The sequence below is a fragment of the Rhipicephalus sanguineus genome, chromosome 7 (genome assembly GCF_013339695.2).
Source record: "Rhipicephalus sanguineus isolate Rsan-2018 chromosome 7, BIME_Rsan_1.4, whole genome shotgun sequence".
NCBI lineage: Eukaryota > Metazoa > Arthropoda > Arachnida > Ixodida > Ixodidae > Rhipicephalus > Rhipicephalus sanguineus.
The window spans coordinates 33,615,656-33,641,267 of NC_051182.1; the positions used below are offsets into that span (position 1 = coordinate 33,615,656).

The following is a 25,612-nucleotide window of genomic DNA, read 5'->3' on the forward strand; positions in this document are numbered from 1 at the left end:
GCTCCAATGGGGTGTCAAGAGTCTTTCAGGAAGCGTCCAGTATAATAACTGGCCGGACTTCGATGCCGGCCAGGTCCTCTACACTGCAAAGGTTCCCTAGGGTGGTTCCATTTGCCCTGTCCACAGCGAGAATATTGTCTCGCGTGTTCCCGCGGACATCTTTGATTTCATCCAGCTCCACTCCCTCAAGGAACATAGAGAGAACTTGCCTGTTGACTGTTCGAAGGCTGATGGAAGTATCCTCGGGCATGAATAAGATGGTGTACGGCCAGCGTTCTCCTTTTGCCTTCGAGGTTGAAGTGTTCGCGGGTGAAGACGCCTAGATAATTCTTCTTTTTGCCTTTCTACTCCTCACGGACTTAAAGCTCTCATCCGACGAATATTTTCCAGTGATGGAGTACAGCTCGGCGTCTTCGCTGCTGCTGGAGCATGTGGTCCGTTTCCTCGATGAGATTGCCAAGGTTGACCTCTGGCCTCTCGGTGTCGCATTAGGCCCCGCGTTTACCGGCACAAGGTGGGGACCATCGGCGTTGGCCCCATCGGTTCTCAGCCAGGCACGTTGATTTACCTGGGCGCTCGCAATGGAATATGCCGGGCTGGGCTGAGCTGTGGAAGGCCCAGCTTCCGTCGATGCAGATGAAGGAGCAGCGTCCCTCGGAAAAGGAGAAAACTTGAATAAAATTGCGCGTAGGAGAAATAGAAGTGTTCTGTGGTAGACAATATTCTACTTTCGTTATGCCCTGGGTCGGGGGACGCGGGACGGGGTCAACCATGATGCGAGTTCTGGTTTGCCGGGTGAAACTAACTTTGGCCGCCTGTTCTTAGCTGGGTTGGATACACGCTTCTTCTAATATCTTGATTCCTGACTTAGTGGATTATAGGCCTGTTCTTTAAGAAGGTGTGGCAGCTTATATTAGCTCATGGATATCGTTGTGTAGTCTAGCCAAAAACTTTTAACCTTTTCTCTGCCGAAGACGAGCTGAGCTCGTCGACACAGTTTGTACCGTTCCCACCGAAGAGGAGCTGTGCTTGTCCACCATGAAACAAACCTTTGGGGGCGCCTCAGTTAAGCTATCCTGATTCATTTTTCTGTGTTCTCCTTGGCCTCAACTGATAGCAGAGTAAAAATTAAGAAAACGCGCTGAAAGCATAGATTTTGGTCGAGAAAGGACTTGAGTCACGTAACTAGAATTAGAAAATGGCGTCCTCCTCAGTGCGCGAGCGGTGCGTGCGTGACGGGACAGCTCCTTTCAGAAAAAAAAATGCCCTTGCTTGCCGAAGCTTCGTTAAATTGTGAAGAGGTTTATTGGTCGTTGAAAGACGTAATGGTCGTCAGCGGCAAGCAAGCGAGAAGAAGCGTCCAGAGGCACAGCGGCGATCCGAGACACGAGCCGAGCGAGCCGAGCGTTGGCGATGCTGCTGGATGGAGGCGCATCTTCTTCTTCACAATCGCCCCCGCTGAAAAAGGAGCCATCCTGGCGACCTAAGAAGTTTCAGGTAGAGGCTCATGGTACGGCTTGAGGCGGGAAACATGGACGATGTCACGTCCACGCCCGCGCATGTCATCCGATCGAGAAACTGGCTCGATAAGAAAATTAACTGGAGAGGTTTTCTCCAAGATGGTGTAAGGGCCCTCGTACCTTGGAACGAGCTTCGAGGAGAGTCCCGGAGTCTGGTATGGGACAGAGAGCCATACGAGAGACCCTGGGGCATAACTAGGGTCTGGAAGTGAAGTGCTGCGGTTTTCTTTCTGTCGCTGCTGCTCTTGCGAGGTAAACGTGCGGGCGAGCTGGCGGCACTCTTCGGCTTGTCGAGCAGCTTCGGAGACAGGTGGACACTCGGAAGCATCAGGACGGTAGGGAAGTAGGGTGTCAATAGTATGTGAAGGCTCGCGTCCGTAAAGGAGAAAGAAAGGCGAAAATCCGGTAGTTGTTTGTATCGCGGTGTTGTATGCGAATGTTACATAAGGGAGAACACGGTCCCAGTTGCTATGGTCAGATGCGACGTACATCGAGAGCATATCACCCAGGGTGCGGTTAAACCGTTCCGTGAGCCCGTTAGTCTGCGGGTGGTATGCTGTGGTTGTCCGATGAATGACGTGGCATTCCGAGAGCAGAGCTTCGACGACCTCGGAGAGAAAAGCGCGGCCTCTGTCACTAAGGAGCTCTCGAGGGGCGCCATGTCGAAGGATAAAGTGACGTAAAATGAAAGAGGCGACATCCCGAGCGGTAGCGCTAGGCAAAGCGGCAGTTTCGGCGTAGCGTGTCAGGTAGTCGACAGCCACGATAATCCACTGGTTGCCATCTGCGGTCATTGGAAGGGGACCGTAGAGGTCAACGCCGACGCGATCAAATGGCTTGGCAGGGCATGGAAGCGGCTGCAATGCGCCGGTCGCACGTAAAGGTGTCGATTTGCGTCGTTGGCAGTCAGGACAGCACTGCACGAATTTCCGCACAAAATTGTACATGCCGCGCCAGTAATAGCGATGGCGAAGGCGCTCGTATGTCTTGAACACCCCGGTATGGCCACATTGCGGATCGTCGTGAAGAGAGGCGCATACTTGGGATCGCAAGCTGCGTGTAATGACCAGTAGCCATCGGCGGCCATCGGCAGCGTAGTTGCGGCGATGAAGCAGTTGATCGCGGATGGTGAAATGGGAAGCTTGACGACGGAGGGATCGAGATACAGGAATGGTGGATGTTCCACATAGATAATCAAGAAGAGAAGCGATCCACGGGTCACGACGTTGTTCGGTGGCAATGGAGTCGAGATCGAGAGATGACAAGGGGTGGACGCATGTGGTTGCGCACGCTGGATCTGGCGGTAAAGGTGAGCGGGAGAGGGCGTCAGCGTCAGAGTGTTTGCGTCCGCAGCGGTATACGACGCGAATGTCGTACTCCTGGATGCGAAGTGCCCATCGCGCTAGGCGGCCAGAAGGGTCCTTCAACGTGGCGAGCCAGCAAAGCGCGTGGTGATCGGTTACTAGATCAAACGGGCGGCCGTATAAGTACGGCCGGAACTTTCCAAGCGCCCACACCAGAGCCAAACACTCTTTTTCAGTCACGCTGTAATTCGTTTCGGCTTTCGTCAGCGTGCGACTAGCGTAGGCGACGACGTATTCGGAATAGCCGGGCTTTCGTTGAGCGAGGACAGCGCCAAGCCCGACCCCGCTGGCGTCTGTGTGTACTTCGGTAGGAGCCGTCGGATCGAAGTGACGAAGAATAGGTGGGGAGGTGAGCAGGCGGCGCAGTGTAGCGAAGGCTACGTCACATGCAGAGGACCAGGAGGAGAGGTTCACGTCGCCGCGAAGAAGCTGGGTTAACGGTGACATGATGGATGCGAAATTGCGAACAAAGCGCCGGAAATAGGAGCATAGACCTACAAAACTTCGAAGTTCCTTCATGGTCGTGGACTTAGGGAATTCCGCGACTGCACGAAGTTTTGCAGGGTCAGGTAATACGCCCTGTTTGGACACGATATGGCCTAAGATGACGAGCTCCCGGGCAGCGAAGCGGCATTTCTTGAGGATAAGCTGAAGGCCAGCGTTGGTCAGACAAGTCAAAACGTGCCTGAGGCGACGGAGGTGTGTAGGGAAATCATGGGAGAAAACCACGACATCGTCGAGGTAACACAGGCACATAGACCACTTTAGACCACGTAGCGTATTATCCATAAGTCGTTCAAACGTAGCAGGCGCGTTACAAAGTCCAAAGGGCATGACGTTAAACTCGTATAGGCCATCAGGTGTAATAAACGCAGTCTTCTGGCGATTGGCTTCAGCCATAGGAACTTGCCAATAGCCAGACCGCAAGTCCAGTGACGAGAAGAATTCTGCTCCGTGAAGGGTGTCAATGGCGTCGTCAATGCGCGGCAAAGGATAGACGTCCTTGCGGGTTAGCTTATTCAAACGACGGTAGTCCACGCAAAACCGGATAGATCCATCTTTCTTACGCACCAGTACGACAGGAGACGCCCAGGGACTGTGCGATGGTCGAATAACGTCTCTACGAAGCATGTCTTCGACTTGGTTGTTAATGACGCGGCGCTCTTCAGCGGAGACGCGGTATGGTCTTTGACGCAGCGGCTGGTGTAAACCGGTGTCAACGTAATGTTGTACTTGCGACGTGCGGCCCAGTTGAGGTTGCGACACATCGAAAGAATTCCGGAACTCGTGCAGAAGAGCAAGTAGGTCAGCGTGTTCGGCAGGGGTGAGGGTATCGGCGATGGCACTGGAAAATATATCACTGGATGACTCCCCGAGTGCCGACAGGGCATTTGGTGGGTCGCAGCAGTCATCCGGGACGTCAACCAAAGACGAAGAGTCGAGATCTTCCACGCGGCCGAGACATTCGCCTGCAAGCAGCGTGACAGGTGCAGGAAACAGGGACCAGTGCGAAAGTGCCAGGCGGAATGTCGGTATCCTCACGAACGAGCAGCTTGGGCGGCTGATGAAGAGCGTCAAGTAATGGGGCGTCACACAATGGGGAAAACTCAACTTCGGCGCGTGCGCAGTCGATGACGGCATTATGGCGGGATAGGAAGTCCCACCCGAGGATGACGTCATGCGAACAGGCAGAAAGGACAATGAACTCAACGATGTACAGATTGCCTTCAATGACCACTCTTGCAGTGCAGGCTGCGAGAGGCGTCACTTGCTGCGCGCTTGCGGTGTGGAGCAACAGTCCCGAAAGCGGCGTCGTTACCTTTCGTAATACACGGCAGAGATTAGCGGCTATGACAGAAACGGCGGCGCCGGTGTCCACAAGGGCAAACGTACGAACACCTTCAACAGTTATGGCGACCACGTTAGTTGGGGAGGAGTGAGGGCTTGGACAGTTCGGAGATGGCGCAGTTCTTGCCTCTTGAACTGCGGCGTTTAGTTTTCCTGGTCGGAGGGTCCGGGCCGGCGACGCATGGGGGACGGCGATCGCCGCCGAGGAGATGGTGAGCGCTGCGGCTGGAAGTCAGGGCGGTGAGTAGGGGCATCGCGCGGTGATGGGCCAGGAACGTATTGGAGGAAGGGCTGGCTTCCGGCTTGCGACGACCGGGCACGGTCGCCGAAAGTTTGGGGGCGACGGCGGCAATAGCGGGCGACGTGTCCAGGAGTGTAGCAGGCGTAGCAAATCGGTCGATTATCAGGCGTCCTCCATGGATTGGCGATTGTCGGTGCTGCCCAAGTGGAAGGATAGACAGGCGGTTGCGTGGGCTGCGAGTGCGTAGTGTAAGGTGGTTGCGGAAGCCTACGCAGAACGTCAGCATACGTGAGGGGCGCGGCTACAGGCTGCACGGCTTGGGCATAGGCGACAGGAGCGGCCGCAGGCTCCGATGCACGCGCGTAGTGAACAGGGCTGGATGGAGGCGGCTCGCGGCGCGCAAGGGGAACAGCGTGGGCAACCTCCTCCGAAACAACAGTGCGGAGCGGGGTGGGCAGACGGGTGGTAGGCTCGTGAGTAAAAGGCATTAAGGAAAGTTGGCGGGCAACTTCCTCGCGGACGAAGTCTCGAACCTGCTGAAGCAACGTCGAATGGTCAGGCATGGTGTCGAGACTGCACAGCGACTCGCCACCCCGTGGAGGCTGCCGAGTCAGAGCGCGCTGCTTCTTCAACTCGTCGTAGCTCTGACACAAGCTGACGACTTCTGAAACTGTGCCCGGATTCCTAGCCAAGAGCATTTGGAAAGCGCCATCGTCAATGCCCTTCAGGATTTGTTTGATCCTGTCAGCTTCGGGCATGGTGTCGTTGACACGTCGACAAAGGTCTACGACGTCCTCAATATAGCTTGTGAAGCTTTCTCCAGTCTGCTGTGAGCGGACGCGCAAGCGTTGCTCTGCGCGCTGCTTGCGGACAGCTGGTCGACTGAATACTTCAGAGCAGGACGTCTTGAAGACGGTCCATGTGGGGATGTTCTGTTTGTGGTTGTTGTACCACAATTCGGCGACGCCAGTCAGATAAAAGCTTGTCGGGGTCATCCCACTTATTATGCGCGCTCACCAGTTCGTAGTGGTCAAGCCAGCCTTCCACGTCGGTCTCATCTGCACCGCTGAAGACCTTTGGGTCCCGGAGCCGAGGAAGCCCGGTGCAGGTGACGGACAGGGACGAAGGCGCCGGTGGGTTTACGTGGTCAGTCATGATCGGCGGTAGCGTCCGGCTACGCAGCTCCAGGGTGTAGCGACGGGGATGAACAGCACCCTCCACCAAATGTGAAGAGGTTTATTGGTCGTTGTAAGACGTAATGGTCGTCAGCGGCAAGCAAGCGAGAAGAAGCGTCCAGAGGCACAGCGGCGATCCGAGACACGAGCCGAGCGAGCCGAGCGTTGGCGATGCTGCTGGATGGAGGCGCATCTTCTTCTTCACAAAATGATTAATTTCGGTTCTCCTGTGAGTGGGGCAGCGACTACGCATAGCAGCGACCGCACATAACATCATGGCTTCTCGAAATCATCGGATTCGAACGACGACCGCATTTCGGCGTATCGGCAGTGGATACCCTTAGACGTAGGAAACTCCCCCCCCCCCACCCCCGGCGCGTGCAAGGTTTTTCATGGACTCGATTCCTTCCGCTTTATATTTTTAAATTTCAAAGAGACATTTTCTGCCCCGAAGAGTGGAGATGTTAGCGCACTTCTCGTAGTGCAGTGCAGTGAAGCCAATACTGTGTACATTTAAAAAGAATATTTTGCTTGTATCTTGCGAATAAAGCGCCTCTGAATCATTTTTAGTTGTTTTCAAGATACGTAAAATGAAATATGCAAATAAAACTAATTTGTATTTTGTATTGTTTCCGGCCAAAAAACTCGGTAGGGAAAGGGTAATCATGTTCAGAGACACATGGATAGCGTATTGCCGCTTGCGTCTATTTCTTTTCTTTACGTGATCAGGCATCATCCACAAAATAATGCCTTGCTTTAAGTGACTTTAAGCCGTAAATGGCAGTATACAGCGGAGCTGAGAGGAAGCCGCAGCGATTAAATGTAAAGTGATGCAAAGATAGTCGAAGATGGGCATGGTTTAGCGCTGAAGGAACCTCGTCTTCGCTTTACCACCTGCACGTCCCCGACCTACAACTCGCCTCCCTATTCCACTCGCCTCTGCTATACAAAGCTATACCCTCCCTCTTCCTCACGTCATTCCTCCCCAACCTGACTTCCCTTTCCCACCCCATACTATACTCTACTACACGTGGCTATGCTATGCTTTACCTTCTGTCTTCCCGCTTCCTCTCCTCTTCATCCTCACCTCCCATCGCACCCCTTTGCCTTACCATACCAAAAGGACCATTATGTAACTGGGCAAAAAATGGACGGTAACACAAGAGCAGAGGAAAGCACAAAGAGGCGCATACTATCAACTGAAGCTTTATTGCAAGAAGAAGGCAATATAAAGGACAGGATAAAAAGCAAGACAGGGCAAAGGGGGAGGAAGAAAAGCCAAGAGGAACCCATATCGCGCCTGTTTGTGTTTTCCTCTCCTCTTGTGTCGCCATCCGTTTTTTTGCGCAGTTACATAATGCATCGTTACCAGCTCGCCCAACTTACCACTCTTCACCAAAAGGACTTCTCTTTGAGCGAGTTGGTGTTTACGTTGCTTAGGTACACCTGACGGTGGCGCAATATACATTTCGTGAAAAAGGGGCGTAGATTACAGAAGAAAGTGAAGCGCCGATTTCCAACTTTTAATGACACTCCCGCAAACGTACAGGTGAAAAGAGACCTTCCGCGCATGCGCGAGGAGTCAACGTATGTCGAGGAACGACAGGATCAAGTTAACATATTATAGACAAAGCGCATTTCAGGGGGAGTACAAAGTTATAGATGTGTCAGTGACACAATCAGGCCCTTTTGTTTTTAGGTAGAAGGCTTCCGAAAGCCCACTAGCGGTTTGTTTCCTGCTTCATTTATATAAAAGGCTTTCAACAACTCTGTAGCAGTTTGTTTGCTACTTTTGCCGAGAATTAGAACTTGCGCAAAGCATGGTACACAACCACAGGTATTGTAATGCGCGGGAAGATCCGCATAATCTCTCTTACCTACGCCGTTAGCATGCTTTCTCAGTCTGTCGTTAACGCAACGTCCCGTTTGCCCGATGTAGGACATACCGCAGCTTAAGGGGTATTTCATGGACCATTCCTTGCGCACAGCCCCTAATACCCCTGTCACACGGACACCCGGGAATTCCATTTAACTCCCTCGTCTTTTCCTCGAGGGGGTTCATGTCACACGGTCACCATTTCGCTGAGGAAGTTAAATGTAGCTTTTGGTGGAGGGAGTTCGGTAATGACCTTTGCGGCTTGATGGAGTACTCTCGTTCCCAGACAGTGACTGCTGCAAAGAACACCGCACTAGCAAAACCATCCTAATGAGCTCAATTATAATTTTAAAAACTATGCTCTCTTCTTGCGTAGCATTTCACGCCCCGCAGTGTAAGTTTTGGTTGTATTTTTTTCGGACATCAGAGCCTGTACTCTCCACACCAACGCCTCGCCAAGTCGCTGCTGCGAAGCGTCGCGCCATATTTGTTTCTGCACGTGCGAGGCGCACGAAAAAGCACTGTGAGAGCAATGGTGATTCCGAGTACTTCATCAACACACAAAAATACGTCTTTGTTGCTTTAAAGGCGACTGCACAGGCAAAAAATTGGACGTTTCGACGAGCGCAGCAGCGCTGTTTCTGCCCCAAGCGCCAATCCTCAAAAGCTTGCACCGTGCCGTGTAGCACGGCCACAACTCCATTCTCGTAATGCTCCATCAGGGAGTTAAATGCCGCACGGAGTTAAATGGAGTTCGGTGGTGGCCGAGTGACAGAGGTATAAAAGATTTTGCATGCTACTTCTGGCAGCCCCTCGGCTCGTCGCGTGTGATACGCGGGCACTACTGAGCCAACTTATTGGGAGCTGAATAAACGGCTGGGGTGCCGTACGGGGTAGCCACCTTTTCGAGGTTATTACTCATACGGTGCACATAAGGCACTGCCTTTCCCTTTCCTTCGACTGCGCATTTGCACTGGCAGCACTGGCTTTCAACTTCTGCAGCAGGGACTCTACCACGGAGCTTACGACAAACTGAGGGAAGCCAACTTTGGAAAGTCTTTCAGTGTTATAGCAAAAACTAGCCTGCATAACATGCTGACGTGATCTGCGCAAAGCCAACTTTAAGCAAAGCAGATCGATGCCCCGCTTCACAATCTTTAAGTGCGCTGAGTCGTACTATAACAATTTCTTCTTGCATCGCGGGAGGTACGCACAGCAAACATAATTGTTCAAAAGCGTTAGGTTAAGGTCCAAACACTGCAAGGAGTTGTCCTTCGAAAGCTCATTCGTACACAGAAGCCCCGTAGCATTTGCTCTAAAACATCTAAAATCAGCTCAACCATCACAGGGCAAGGCATAGGGCATCTATTGTCAAGAGCAACTAAAAATCATCGACGGATCTAAAAACCTTAAGAACATTCGGATGAGATGAAGTAAAATGACTTTGTAGCGCGCCTTCAAAGCAAAATAAAAAGATGTCGCATAAAATGGGTGCTCCTCGTGATCCAATGCAAATGCCATTTTTCTGTAAAAAATGCCATGTTTAAAGGACACAAAAGTGTGGTTGAGATAGGCTTCTAAGAGGGCAACGAAGTTCGCAGCCGAAATCTCCATTTTAGAAAAAAAAAAAGGTGTCTTCGCCACTTTTATCAATGCACTGCTTAATCACTCGTAGGAGCTCAGGATGTGGCCTCCATACGAAATGTATTTTGCGCCACAGTCAAGTGCACCTAAGCAATGCTATACCATACTATACATCGCTCTACTATGCTTCACCCTTCCGTCCTCCTTTCCCTACACCTCAACCTCACTTCCCTTTCCCACCGCTTGCTATACTATACTATATGGTTATGCGATCACTTAATCTCTCCGCCCTCACCCTCACATCATTCATCCTCGCCCTCAATTCGCTTTCCCCGTCTTTGCTATCTATACTATACATGACTATGCCATAGATGGCTATTCTATACGTGGTTTTGTCTGCGTGACGCCAAACCACGACATGAGAGGTCACGAGATTACAGCAGATGACACGAGACAACAGCCCGGGCCCCTAAAGTGCGCCGCACATAAAAGTCCAGATGATCACATCTTCGTTCGGCTTTTCATGACTGAATAACATTGCAACTGTCAAAATAAAATTATATGTACTAACGCCATATCAATTCTAAAACAATTCAACTATTTTCATGGCCGTTACCTTATAATTAGAACGGTTGCCATGTAGTTGTCTGTATTTTCTGTAAGCATTGAGCTTTCCCATTTGGATTTTCTGCTAAACTTATATATGCGTTGTGCAAAGATGTAAATGGCTTGATTTTGTTTTTTTCGTTCTTAGGAAGACCTACTTCGAATTGCTTCGAACAGAAATGCTTCGAATTGAGTCTTGCGTAGTAAGCAGATTTTGCTTTTTCATTTATTTGCGTTTCAGCAGCAAGAATAAGCGTACGAATCCAGCATACACACTGACAATTAACGCTTAAAGCTGAAAACCTCATGACGATCTTGGTCCATACAGAGTCACTCAATACCCGAATGTATCGTGCAGGTTCGACAGAGGCTGCTTTGAGGACCGCAACAAAGCGAAGATGTCGTCGGTTGTGAACACCCTTGAATACGTCCTGTTCGCAGTTCTGGTCGTGGGAAATTTTTCCCTGGGGCTTTACTTCTCCTTCCGCAAACATGGGCGACATGCTGGTCGAACTTCCGCTTTGCTGGAAGTGTTCCTCGGCAGCCGGACACTGATGATGCTTCCGCTGGCCGCTTCAAGTGTGGCCTCTGTCCTTTCCTCAGTAGGGCTTGTCGCCATACCTGCCCACTATTACGCCTACGGCTGGCATCTCATGTGGGCGTGCACAATGCCGCTATTTCTTTTCCCACTGGCTACGCACGTGTTTGTACCTGTAGTCTACCGCCTCGAAGTGGCATCAATCTTTGAGGTTAGTAAAAGACCTGCTTTGTTGAAAAAACACGCTTCTCTGGGCCACTAGCCTTGAATGAGTTGTTTTTAGGGCGAGCTGACGTGACGAATAACAGCACGATGCATATGCAAACGCTTAGAATTTTTTCGGCACACTAGCGCGCCTGACGGCTCATTCATACTTGGTTTTGAAACTTTAGATCAAACTCCTAAGTCAGGCGTGAGTGGTTTTCGTGAAATATCCCACTTCATTTTTTTAACATTGAATACGTTTACTCTGGCTTGAAGGGCACCTCTCTTAGTTTGAACATGGCAATACTCGGTAATCCGTTGAACGACTTGATCCTTTCCTCGCGTTCGGAGCACACTGGTCTTCAGATTAGATTAGGGCAGATGCGCAGCCGCTGATGAAGGAACAGGCTCTCATTTAATAGAGCAAATTTCAAATCATCGCGGCATCGGGAACAACTTTGTACACAAAAGTGCTAGCTGCAATGAACTGCTCATAAAAAATGTTACGACAGCTTCGCACTAGTGGTGTCAAGCCTCAAGGAAGAGCGCAGCTCGGTGGCCTATGTTGTTTCTCTTTATTTTTTCTTTGTTTCTTCCCTTTCTTTCTGTTTGTTGTATCTCTTTTTGTATCTGTTTCATTCTATTTCTTTCTCTTTCTTTCTTTTTCTCTATTTCTTTCTCTTTCTCGCTCTCTGTTTCTCTCTCTCTGTCTTTGTTTGTTTTTCGTTATTTCTCTCTTCTTTTATCTTTCTGTCTTGATCTCTGTTTTTTCTATCTCTTTTTCGTGTCTGTTACTTTCTATCTCTTTCTCTCCCTTCTTGTCCTTTTATGTCTTTATTCTCGTTATTTCTTTCTGTTTTCTCTTTCTCTTTCTTTATATCGCTCGCTTTTTCTTCCTCCCTCTCTTTGACGGGCTTCACTTTGCCGAGTTTCCGTCTAATACCCTTGTCACACGGGTAAGCTTAACCGCTGTTATTCCCAACTGCAGTTAGCGGACGTAACAACAGTTACCGTAAACCAGACAGAGGCGCTGTCACACGTTGGCAGCGCTTCCAAGCGTTCTTTAGTTGATACATGGCTGCGTTCGTGCAACACCGCTATAACAACGCCTTGTACAGGGCTTCACGCTCGATCATGGACGCGTCAGCAGTGTGTTTTGATGCGCGTCTATCAAATAGCGTGTAGCCCTGTTCAATGAACGAACGCAGCCGTGTATCAATCTCGTGAAATGCACCCGAGATTTTTGCAGCACGGAGGAACTTGTACCTCAAAGCCGGTAATGTATCTTCCCAAATGCGTATCAACGCCTCCGTCGTCGCAACGGTCCAGTTGACGCGCTTTTGGCTCGATATTTCGCTAAGCCGAGATGCTCGCGTCCGACATGGGGGCCGCCATGTTGTCAGTTTACGGCGCTAACAGGGGTTGCCTACCTCCGTTTACGAAAACGGCCGTTAGAGGATTAACTGCGGTTAGGGTTGACGTGTGACAATGTATAACAGCCGTTAGGCTTAACGGCCGTCGTACTTAACTGTGGTTAGAGCACTCGTGTGACGCCCGCCCCTGCTGTACTCAGTAGTGGGGCTTGTCCTATTACTGTGGGCCATAAGAACCTGTGGAATTTTTCTCGACGGAGCACAAATTACGATCAGCTTAAACAGCTTTGCTGTTAAAAGGTATGCGCTAGGAAGGTATTTTCAGTCCAAAAGTGCAGTGGAAGCAACGCACTTTCTTTACGATTCCCTGTACAGAATGAGTGTCTTTCCAGTAGGGAAGAGCAGCGCTACCGTCATATCGCGAAAAACAAGTGACGTAAGCACTACTCAAATTACTGCTAGGCGGTCAGAAATTACCGATACCAGAATATGTATTGTTCTCTAACGAAATTTTGTTTCAGTCACTGCATGTAACAGAGCGCCCGCTATTCCTCAGTGTCCATTACCCACCAGCACTGAACAGGTTACCCGGCAGGGCACGCGCCTCACGTATCCGCACTTACTGCTGTGGCCTGTAGCCGTGGTTTCGCCATTCATGCTGCTGTGTACACGTGTGTTGCTTCGTAAATGTTAAATTCAGGCAATTTCACATGCACTAGCATGCGGATGTTGTTTCTTCGTGAAAGTTGGTCATCTTACAAGGCAAATCAGAAAAGGAATGATGAAAAAAAATTTTTTTCGTATGTACAATTCCGGCTCACCTGATGCGATGAATCAGCAGCATCTTTAGTAGCCGGCTCATGACTCCATTAGGCATGCTCATGTTTAGTCATTCGCCGGTTCATGGCCTTCTGGTGAGCTGACCAACTACTAGAACGTGGCAATAAAATAAAAAGGTGAGCAAGCGCAATGTGTGGTCAGAGCAAAGAAAAAAATATTTGTTTAGGAGATACAAGCGGAGTCCAAAATACTAGCACATCTTGGACGTTGAGAAATGTGAAAATTAGCGTGCGGGTTGGTTGTTTTTTTTGACAGACTTTACTGTGATCATCCCTAATTCGATACATACTTGGGCGGTATGTGCATGAACACAGAAAACAAAACGTGAAGGCAACTTCGCACTGGTGGTGCCCAGCCTGAAGTAAGAACGGAGCTGGGTGGCCATCTTTGTTTCTCTTTACTTGATTCCTTCTTTCTTTCTCTCTATTTGCTTCCTTCTTTCTTTCTCTCTTTCTCTAGATGTATATGTATTTCTTTCTCTTTGTCGCTCTTTGTCTTTCTTTCTCTTTCTTGCCTTTCTCTCTCGCTTACTCTCTGTATTTCTCTCTCCCTCTATCTTTGTATCTCTTTTTCTCTCTCTCTCCATATTCCTTTCTCTCTCTTTCTTTGATTCTCTCTCTTTCTCTTTTTATTTCTGATTCTGTCTTTCTTCCCTTTCTTTTTCTCTATTTCTTTCTTCCTTCTTTTCTATGTCTTGCTTTACTTCCTCCCTTCCTCCTTTCCCTCCTCCTCACCTTCACTTCCTTTTCCCACCAGTGTGCTATACTATGCAAGGCTACGCGACGCTTTGGTCGCGTGCCTAGATAGCCGAGTTAAGATATTCCCCTTCGGATCGTGGGTACGTGGGTTCGAGTCTCACCTCCCCAAGTAACTTTTTTTCGCCAAGAATTTCTCTCTTTCTCTTTATTTCGGGATTTTTATTTCTCGTTCTCTCTTCCTTTCTCTCGATCTCTCTACTCGTTCCTTCGCCAATCAGAGCTATCGCATCCCACGCTGTACTAATCGGCGTAGGTGTTGTCGGAACGAAGCAGGAGATGAAGAAGAGGACGTATAGGAGGAAGAAGACAAAGACAGCGCGTGCCGGTTCATGATGACGATAATTTCTGTTCGTGCTGCCCGGCGCAACGAAAAGCTTAAACAGCTCCGGTGTCAAAATATCAAAACACGGACATCAAAACAAAGTTTCAAGTTCCCTACGCATTGTTATGGAGCACCATACCTGCATCTTTGACGCACATAAAAATCACACCATCTCCCGCCCGCTAAAGGGGACCATGAGGCGATGCGAAGCAGCGTTTCGGCATGTAGAGCCCGCGTTTCAGAGGGGGAGTGGAGAGAGGAGGGTAGAGAGGCAAAGGGGAGAGGGGAAGTGGAGAGGGGGAGGGGAGAGGGGGAAGAGGAGGGGAAATGGGAAGAGGAGAGGAGTAGGGGAGGGGGAGTGCAGAGGGAGAGGAGGTGTGTGGAGAGCGCTTGCGCATGCGCAGTAAGGGTGGTCACGCCGCACACCACCACCACTACCGGATTGAACTCCGCTATAAGATGCTTCACATCTAAAAAACAGGGATAGATGATCTGTCGAGTGCCTTACACGTCGGTGGTGTATTGTGTCGGCACTGCTTTTCAAGCTAGGTTTAATGCACATATTCATTTGTTTGTTACCTTTGTGCTGTAGTGAATCGTTGTGGGTGCCCTTAATAGTTGTGTTGGAATATTTCGCTGTCTGAAATTCGAAACTAGTGGCGCAGCTATCGCCTTTATTTCCATTGTAATGAAGCTGCCCTTTTCGATCACTTTTTTAACGCAGTACATCCGTCTGAGATTCAACAGCACGATATCAATAACCGCATGTGCCATTTACATCATTTTGACGGTAAGTGGAACAAAGATGCTAATGCATAGAATGTTAGCCCTTGACGCCTGTAACGCCTGTTAAGTAGCATGACGTAAGATACATTTCATCGAAGTACGATATCAGTATGAAAATAAGGAAGTGAGACATAACCAACCTTTCGCATCGTTTGCGCTAGTCACACTCAGATGGTGGTGCACATGTATTTTGCGCTGAGTAACTCAATAAAGCTGGATGCATTGGTAAATAAAGATGAACATATTCGTAAAATAGTGCGAAAATCTTGTATATTGCAGGAATTGCGAGCGGCATTATGGTCGTACGATATGTGAACAGAAGTAATGAGGGCATGACAGATTGTGAATGAAAGATAACTTATTGTGAGAGCATCAGCAAGGTTTCTGAATAATATTTCATATTGCAAGAGATATTTGCGCTAGTAAAAACACTTTCCGGTCAACTCCCTCATGTATTAGCCATGCAGTGCATCTGGCCTTGTCTCTCGTCTTTTTAGAGAACGAGAAGGCATAGTGAACGTGATCCTCTGCGGTCTCAAATGACTTCCTTGCGCACAAGTCACAAGATTTAATGCAAATGTGCACCGGTTGTCTATAGTGGTCGACTGTAACGTGCCGCTATAACACTAAAGCTTCATGCATATGTTCTGCGTGTTCCACGCCTTTTACGTGTAGTATAATTTAGGTTGATCACGCTCTACAATTTTTCTAGTTCTAACTTGACCATGTCACGACGAGCCTGAACAGCAGACATTTTCCAAAGTCAAAGTTTCGAAGTGCCAGCTCATTTATTTCTTGCGATTATGTGGCACTTTCACTTATGGAATGCGTGATGAATAATTATAATTCGAAGTGCGATCGAATAAAAGTTTTGTCGTGCGTCTCAAACTCACGCCTTGCCACATCAGCTGGAAATCTGATGGATGCTCTCTTTTGAAGCATTAATGACCCACTGTGAGCTCAGCAATGCTGGGCTTCACGAGTGTCGCAAACTGAGCATCGCAGCAAACCGAAGAACTCATTTCACTCATACGAATGTCGTATACGTAGAACGCGCACACTCCGGGAAATTTGTCGATCCTTACTTAGACCAGGTGAACTTCGCCAAGATAGAGTACATGGGAACTACGAGTTATCTAAATTTATAAAATAGCTAACATGCCTGGCTTTCCAGCATAGATGAGACGGAGTTGTTGCTATTGTTACATCTTTATTCTGTTTTTCCCGAGACAGCAGTTAATTGACTTGCCAAGTACTTTTTAGAATACCTTTTCAGAGGGGTCCAAGAGAACCATTTAATGACATTTTCTAGCAGCGTCCACCATGGAGCCCCGCAAGCGGTAATGTAGCAGTCAATCAGCTTAATGGCAGGAAAGCCAGCAGATTATCTAAAATGGCACCACCAAATAAAACAGAAGCACCAGAAACACATGACCGCAAGCTTCGCCAAGCGGTGTGTTTCCCCCATGTTTGCATATTATTTTGTTCTGTCCTTTAGAAATAAATGAATATTTACGAACGTGCCAAGTGGTCTGTTTGACTTGAAGGGACAATAAACAGAAAAATGATTTGTCTCATATTAGTAAGGAACTCTTTCACAATTCCAAAATCACCACGCCTGTCACGAGAACACGCTCTGTTAGCGAGAAAAGGCCGAAAAAATTCACCGACGATTCCACTACTGCCTAATGCGAATTCTGAACGCAGCTTCGTGTTGGGGCAAGGCCAACTGTGTTTGGAGTTTTGGCTTTCCGCAAGATATCGACTACGCCATAAATGATAATTTTTGTGAAGTCGGACAGTAGCTACTGCGCCATTATTCGTCTTTGTGAGGATAAGCGAGGTATCCGCTACACATATGTAAGGTATTATGTGCACTTTGTTGATGCTGCATGTGGCCGATGACGTTGAAGAATTATGGCTCAGCACTTTGCATGAGTAGGGTGCATTAAACCACGCACTCGGTGCGCAATTGCCATTGTGTGATGACTGGTTGTTATTTTACTCTTCTGCCACACTGTATTACATAGGCTAACGCTATTCCTTGCCCGACATGACGCCTGTATAGGGTGTTTTTGCAAATGCGTTTCAAGCATCAGCGTGGCCCTGCGGTAGAATACTCGACTGCCGCTCAAAGGGCCCGGCTTGAAATTCCATTCGTTCCGGGGTATTTTTTCTCAATTTATTTTTTCATGTCTATCGGTTACGACACTGAATCTTTCACCTTGATTTTAATTTTAATGAATGAAGCTATGATGGTGAAATTAACAATATTAGAGTTATCAGAAATTTATCAATTTAAATAGATTCATTGTTTCACTTTAGTGTCCCTTTAATAGACCCTACTGTTACTCTAATGAAGCTACTGAACAGTGGACGGTCATGCATGCATTTGACACATGTTTGTTTGGACATGATTCTTGCAGCAAAGTATCGGCGCTATCTCTATTTTCGCAGCGTCCTTGGCAATTCAAACAGGTACCGTGCCATTCATTTCTCAAGTAATCTCATCGAAACGGTGGTGGAAATCGGTACAGTCGCAATGAAGATCCGAGTGGTGCAGCCAGAAATTTACTTAGGAGGGGTCCGAACACCGTTTGTGTATGTTGTTGCGGGCGTTTGTATGTGTGCTTGTTCGTATATGTATGCATAAGCTACGAAGGGGGAGGGCATTTCACCCCTAATTTTTTCCTCTGTCTATATTGGCAGATCAAATAGATTGAACAGAGTGGTGCTTACATCGGCATTTTATAGACAATTGTGGCGAACTATTCTCTAGTGCCTTACTCTTGTTTTCATCTTTAGTTCACCCTGTGTGCGAGTATTTAAGGTTAAGTGTCACTATGGTATTCATGTTTCGCTTTTGGCAGAGCACTTAGTATTTACCATAGTTTTGAGGCACATTGTCCAGAATGTTTTTCACGCACTTGAAACAACGAAACACGAAATACAGGCACATAATAAGTATTATTTCAATGCATGAAATATTTTATGGTACGGCTGCGTCTATAGCCTGTATATTTTCTGAACAAAAACTGACGTTCCTCGCAAGCAACGGAGTAAATTAGCGACGATTGATGCAAGAGATTCGCCAATATGATTTATGTCCGACTGTATTGGCAACAAAATATCGCATGCCCTGTGTATACTGTGCATCTTCACGTTTGTGTAACCTGAGGGGTGCCACAAAATAGTAAAATAACGTGTAGGACGCAAGAAAATCCTGAAATAATTTCAGTAAAGAAAAAGTAGAGATAGTTTTCGAAGCTAAAACGCTAGGAAATTATCACTGTACTCAGGAAAAATGACTGCTCGTTGCAAAGGCAAAAGGTTCGCCTACCTATATGGCAGATTGTTAGACGACCATCACACATGATGGACCTTTGTGATGAACATTGCATAATCACGTTAAGGCCCATTATTCTTCATGTTCAACATATAAGGTGCATAAGTGCTGCATACATGAGTTCGTCACAAGTATGAAGTTGCGAGCCACTCACTCACTTCGTCACAAAAGTCCTAAGTGGAGCCATGCAAGATATTTTGCCTAACGGTGGCGATTTGCAAGTGCCGTGTTGCTTGTTTATTCCACTACTTCACACTTTTCTGCATACTGAGTTGCATTACAACGAACTTTCAGTATTCCACACGCCTATCCTGTGGTGCAATGTAGCGATTGGATTATCGGGCACTGTCTACACAGCACTGGTAAGAACTCTGTGAACTTCTTCCAGTGGGGCATAATGTTGTAGAGGATACTTGATATTTTGTAGCCCTGCTGGATAATTTTGCGGAAGCGCGGCGTATGAACGTTGCACATCACTCGTTCGGCACTGAACTCTGCCTAGCTTCAATTTCTTTCTCGTTCACAGAATAAGGAGTCATTTGACCAGAATAAAACGTGAGAGCCAAATCGAGGTACACAACGAAAGCTTTCTAGATATGGTGCACTATAGGACAGGAACAATCGGCGTGCTTAAAGGCGATAAATATTGATTTTGAAATCATGCGTGAAGTTGAGGCAGTAACATAATAAAGAAATTCTCTTAGGTGTGGATAGTCTCTTAGGTTTCAGTGGACTAAAAGGGAATCAGCGCGGCGTTGATAATATTGTAGTTTGTGCTGAATGTGTAGTTGGCGTTAGACGCAATCTTGGACGCAGCAAGGGGCATGTATACCTTGACTTATGAGACGCAGTTGTCAGGCACTTTTTGAAGTGCTTCATTGAAAGTTAAAAAAATGTTGCCAATGAGATTCCAACCCTTCCACTATACCCAGCTGCTGGCCATTTAGCTGATTTAGTAGAGAACTGGCCAACTTTCCCAACGTTGAGCGACTGGTACATCTTGGCCACATAGAACCCGACTATGAGGTCAGCCGGGGCAGGGTGCGGTCGCCCCACCGGCTAGTGTATTAAAAACCAAGTGAAAATCAGAATGAAGCTATTCATTCTTGTTCCAGGTGCTAACAACGCTCATCAGCGCTCGAATCCATCGTTTCCATGAATGTGGCGGAGTGCTTCGAGTCACCCAGCCGCAATCCTGGTTATGTAGCTAGTGTTCAGGGGGGGTACATATATTATTTCTTACTATAATGAAAGCATAACATCATTGTAGGTTTTCGTAGTCTTAAGTTCATGCTACTTCCTACCCATACACTGCAAAAACTGTCCTTTAGATTCCTTCAGATCCACGAACAAGATCTACGTAGAACTTACAGATGGCTCTCATTATATGGAAATAGGGAGTACATGTTCGTAACTGCCAACGGATATATTGCTTTATTTTTATTTAGGGAGAGAGTGTTCTAGAGTCCTAAAGAAAAAGAAAGTCCTAAAAGTCCTAAAGTCGAAAAGTCTTAAAGTTGACTGCGCTGTTAAGTTATTTTCCAACCAAAGACCGTCCGGTGGCTACTTTTCTTGCGATAGCAATTACATCGGCACTCTCGACGGGTTTTTGTCGTTGCCGTCATGTTCAGTATAAAGTCCAAATTGATAACATCCCACCGCGCATCGTAGGTTCTACCCGTGAGTAAAAGCTCGCGAGCAGCGGCGACGATAGCGGCTGATGCAGAGATCAAACGAGCTGGCCTATCTGCGTCACTCGGAGGGCGCATGCGATAACATCCCCCCCCCCCCCCCCCCGTGTTAGACCTGCCGTCGATGCTGCTTAAGCAGAAACGAAACGGCCCGCCCGTCTTGAATGAGCATAGAGGGATGCGAGGGGGGGGGGTTGCTTGAGCAGCAACTGCGAACTTTGATCCTAAAAGCGCGTTCACGATCGCTTGCGCGCTCTCTATCTCGCAGGCATCAGCAAACGGCTCGTATACTCTTTTACGCGCGCTCTCAACGCGAAGAGACTGCGAAAAAGCGCACCTCTCCCTGGAGCGGCCGTATTCTCTTACACCAACGTTTTGTATAGTTACGCGAGATCGGATCCAAAAAGAGTTAGCTGCCAGCCTTCCTTCGTATAACATTACAATTTGTTGCCTTCTCATTCATTGCTTCGCGCTTGCGGTGAAACTGTGATCTTTTTTTCTTCAGACACGATGCGTTTACGGCGCCAAAAACGGCCGTTGTTGTGATCTCATAACAGCTTTCGCTGTAAAACGAAATAAGAAAAATCCCTCGCATACTACCTGAAGGCATCATGTCTGCCAGAACGAGACCCTCGCTATGAATGAAGGAAAAAAGATTACTTTTTAAGGGCTCGTTTTTCTTTGTTAGACACAATATTAATGAGAACTAACAGACAGCAATGCCAAGGAAAGTATAGGGGGTGTTATTTGTAGTAATTAGAATATAAATCTGAAGAAAGTAAAGCGGACGAAAAGATAACTTGCCGCCGGCAGGAACCGGCATGTTACCACCTCTCGTTAACGTTCGTCATGCAGTCGCACCGCGCAATACCATGTCATGGTTTTCATGTTACCACCTGTTATTCATGTTCTTCATAGAGTTACATCGCGCAATACCACTTTTGGTGTATATCAATCTAGCAAAACGGCCTCGAGTGCGCCATGAGTGCGGCCTCGAGTGCGGCATGTAAATTATCTCATACATGACATGCATGTCATAATTTTCATGTTACCATGCGTCAGTTATCTTCGTCATACAGAAATGTCTCGTCATACCAGTTTTCGTATATATCCATTCAGTTAAACGGCCGCGAGCGGCCCGAGATCATGTCATGTAAATCATGCTGCACATGACATGCGTGTCATGATTTGCATGTTGGGACCTGTCATTATGTTCGTCACGAACTCTTGTCACACCATACCAATTTTGGTATTTGTTAAATTAACGGAACGACCGCAAGAGACCCAAGGCCGTGGAATGTAAATCATGCTGTTCATGGCATGCATGTCATGATTTTCATGTTATGACCTGTCACTTACGTTCGTAATACGATCATGTTATCCCAGGCCAATTTTGGTATACATCCGATTAACGAAACGGCCAGAAGAGCACAAAGTCGTAGGCGGCTAGATAGATAGATAGATAGGCTCAAAGTCGCAGAAGTTCGCTAAGAAATGCTTCGCATTTAAAAATATCCAGGACGGAACGGGATTCAAACCTGGGCCCTCCGGGTGGAAGCCCAGTATTCTAACCCAGAGTCATGTCGGTGTTTGAAACTCCTTCGCAAAAATACGTTATACAGGTTTCATATCGGGAAGGAACCACATTAACATGTGTAATTATATCTTGATAGAAGAGTAAAATAACAACCATGCGTCACACAATACGAATTGCGCAACGAGTGGGTTGTTGAATGCTTCCAACCCATTACAAAGGGCTCTGTCATATTTTTTCGTCGTCATCAGGCGCTGTATCGACAATGTACACATAAGGCCCTACAGGTGTTTAGGGGGTACCACGGTTCTCCGTAGAATGAAGATATATGACAAAATGAGTTCCCTACTTCACAAAAAATCTGATGATTTAGAGCGTAGTGGGTTGCTCGGAATGCACTTCTATTGGTTGCCAAGGAAGCCCACAATGCTCCACATGACCCATTTCCTCAGGGTCTCAATAAAGTTCTCTCTCTCTCTTGATCACGTTAACATATGTTATATAGCGTGGTGGGAGAGTGAAATAACGACCGGGCGTCACACAGTGCGAATTATGTAACTAGTGGGTAGTTTAAATCTTTGAACCCATTACAAAGAACTAAGCCATAATTCTTCATCGTCATCAGCCGTCGCATCAACAAAGTGCACATAATGCCTTACAGATGTGTAGCTGGTACCTTGCTTCTCCACAGAATGACGAATAATGGCATGGTGGGTGCTTCCCAACTTCACAAAAATTATGATTTATCGCGTAGTAGGTATATTGCAAGTGCTTGTATTAGTAGCCCCAAGAGAGTTTACAGGGGGCTCTGGCCCTTTCGGCGCTGGTGTCGTGATTTGACGACACCACATAAAATTTCTCCTAGCACCTCAGAAACTAAACCAAGACTGCTATATCTTGGGAGAGTATTTATTCAACCATCCTCACTGCGATAGACGCCACAATTGTGGCATTTTTGCTATGTTGGGAGCCGCAAAAAAAGAAGAAGCTTGACCGCAGTCACGGGTGACGCCGAGGCGGGCAAGCTGTAGCCGGTAGGCGCCGTTTTCGGGACGAAGTCCTGAAGCTGTTTCAACAACTTCCACGTTCCCAAATACAACGTTGGTTCAGATTTTGTGTACTCTAGTGAGTAGCAGGTATAAAGAAGCCATTTTTTTTATTTCATGACCACTGAGCCCTGATGCCCTAGTTTCACGCCATGTCTGTAAATCCATAAATACAACACTGGCTCAATTTCGCCTCAGTTTCAATCTGATATCTAACCAACAGACTCAGGTTTAGACAGGAGCATTGAAAACTGAAAAAGCGGATGAAAAACAGAAAACTAAGCTACCATTGTAGTATACGAACATAGCTATGTAGATTTATTGGTTGTTTTTGGGAACGTACTGATTGCACAAATTGGCAGCTTGACTGACTTTTTAGATCACTTTCTAAGAGTCTTTTTGTTTTTCTTAACAGGTATTTCTAATGGTATATTCAGCCCTGACTTCGCCTTTCGTGGGTTTGTGTCTTCTGGCTGTGCTATTTCCTTTTGTCCACTCAAAGGTAAGCCGCTGCAATCAGTACGAAACAAAAAAATTACCCACGATTACGATACTGCCTAAGGTGGATTCTGAGCGCAACTGTTTCGGTGCTTTTATTTTGCGATAAGTTGAGTAAATGCGCATGCGTCAAGGCGATGCGGTGCGAGTGTAAGTGGAGAATGCTCTGTCTTCGCGTCAACAAAACCTGGTGAACCTGGCGTCACCAACTTCCGCCGCCGCTGGCTGACGCGAATGCTCCGCCGGACGATGAAGGGCCCCTAAGAGTCCGCCAGACCGTTCCTTACAAAAAGTGTGGCTTCGGCCAACGCACGTCTCCTTCTCCCAAGCCTCGCAGGTCAACACACTTTCTAGTGTTCGTGCGCGAGAGGCATGCGTTGTGCTGTCACAAGAAGTACAAGCAGGCGCAAGACATTGCAGACGCTTACACTGTGGCTCGCTGGCTCTCATGGTGAAAAATTCCTTGGGGCAGTCTCTTTTTCACTGTCTTTCGTACTCGTTCGCTCTGTCAGTTACGCCGAAAACGGCGACGGCGCTCAACGCAGGAACGGGCGCCTAAGAGCTGTGCTCTTAAAGGAACCGTCGTCGCCACCTACAATAAATGAGGCTATAGTGGGGAGTTTAATCAAAGTTTAAGGAAAGATTTGCTGGCGATCGTGAAACTCGTTTGAAAGATTTGCTACGCTCAGAGTAGCACACTACCTGATTGACTATCAAGAGGGAAGCTAATATGCGATTGGAAACGCTTTGCGCACAGCATACACGACATTTCGTTCTTATGACACGGTTGATGTCATGAACCATGCCAGTTTTTCTTCTAGCATTGCAATTTTCTGGGCGTGTTGGTAAACGGAACTTGAAAACATATTGAGCGCTCACAAACATGGACGTAAGGGAGTCGACAACACAAAGCGCATTGCGTTGTCGTCACCCTAACATCCCTGTTTGTGAGCGCTCAATATGTTTTCAAGTTTTTCTTCACAAATACTCCGAGCAATTTTTTGTCATCCCAGTAGTACACGCTTGGTATCAGGTAGGCATAGCAAGGTGGTTCCATTCTCTAACGAATGACTATGAAATGCGCCTTCACAATGTATACGGTGGCTTTCAATAAAATTCAATCGAACGCTGAGGCTGTTATTATACGTTTTTAACACGATGGTGTTTTATGCCATGGTCTACCGAGACTTTCATGGCGTATTCCCGTCACGGAAATACGTCAGCAAAATGCACGAGATCAGATGGGAAAGAACGAAGAGTAAACAAAATGTTTCTGCAGACGGGAGTCGAACGCACGACCTCTCGCTCCGCGAAGATAGCTGACAGACGCTCTATCCATTTCTCCACGGTCGCACACGCAAGAGGATTCACGAACGCGCCTTTTATCTCTCACTCGTTCCTCTCACAAGGCTTGACTGGGCAGATCCCCCTGTCTTGTTTACCTGCGAACAGCGCAGTAGTAGGCACGTTTCTCTTTCATGCTCGAAAACCACGTGGGCGGCGCGGCGCGCGTGCCGTGGCGGTCCGAAACCAACAGAAAAAAACACGCTGGGCCAGTGCCATGCCGTTGGCGTAATCATTTTGTCCGAGTGTTCTGCTATTGCGCTGAAAGAAGTTTATTGAACATTCTATATTATACCGTAACATCTTCATTTTATTTGCCTATTTAAAAATGAAGAGGCCTTATCGGCCGACCGGCCAAATTACTGTTCCGATGACCAAGCGCGTGAAGTTAACAGCTTTTTGTTTAAACGGTAAAGTTTTATGCTGCTGCTCTGTTTTCATCTGTTCGGGCTTTCAGCGAGAATGCGAGCTAGATGGCGCGATACAAAAAAATCCGCACATTCTCACGGCAAAAAGAATGCTCTGAGATGCGTACTTGGCCTACGAGCACAAGCACCTATTTTGGTGGTAGCTTGAGGAATCGTTTTAACTTAATGAACAAGTTTCAGGCGGCCAAGCAGCGGGGAAATGTGGCGGGAAATGGCCCGCCGAGAGGGATCTCGAGGCAAGCACAAGAGAACGCCGCGGACAAGATACAATGACGCGTGTTGTGTCAATGTTTATACGACTTTTATTCGCGCACTGTACAGAAAATACGATGAGCCGTGCGCCGGCTCGCAAGGTTGGATTGCGCCTCCCTCACGCGGCACTCGGTCACCGTGCCCGTTCTCCACGTGAAAGCCCACGGCATCAGCCTTATGCAACTGGCGAACATGTGTACTGTGCAGATGTGCCAACGACACTTGAACGCATGTACACACTGCTAGGAGCGAGCATCGTGATCGAGCAAAGCATAAAAGGTGTTTGAAGATGCACAAGCAAGTTGTTACTGTTAAAGTAAACATATAGAACACGAAACTATGATGTCTTCATTTCCTCTTGCGGGGCAGAAGTATTTCGTTCGCTGCCAGAAGCAGGAGCACTTTACAACCGTTACTGACCTGCAAGGCGTTTATCGT

General features: G+C 47.7%; 1 protein-coding gene across 1 annotated transcript in view; it reads left to right on the plus strand.

The window, feature by feature from the left end:
* Positions 1-392: 392 nt before the first annotated feature.
* Positions 393-25,612, plus strand: part of LOC125759094 (sodium-dependent multivitamin transporter-like) — a 35,376-nt gene continuing 10,156 nt past the window's right edge. Inside the window, exons 1-5 of the mRNA XM_049417361.1 lie at positions 393-514; positions 10,573-10,963; positions 14,974-15,039; positions 17,462-17,513; positions 18,676-18,743. Coding sequence (XP_049273318.1) covers positions 393-514; positions 10,573-10,963; positions 14,974-15,039; positions 17,462-17,513; positions 18,676-18,743 — 699 coding nt within the window. The remainder of the gene's footprint in view (positions 515-10,572; positions 10,964-14,973; positions 15,040-17,461; positions 17,514-18,675; positions 18,744-25,612) is intronic.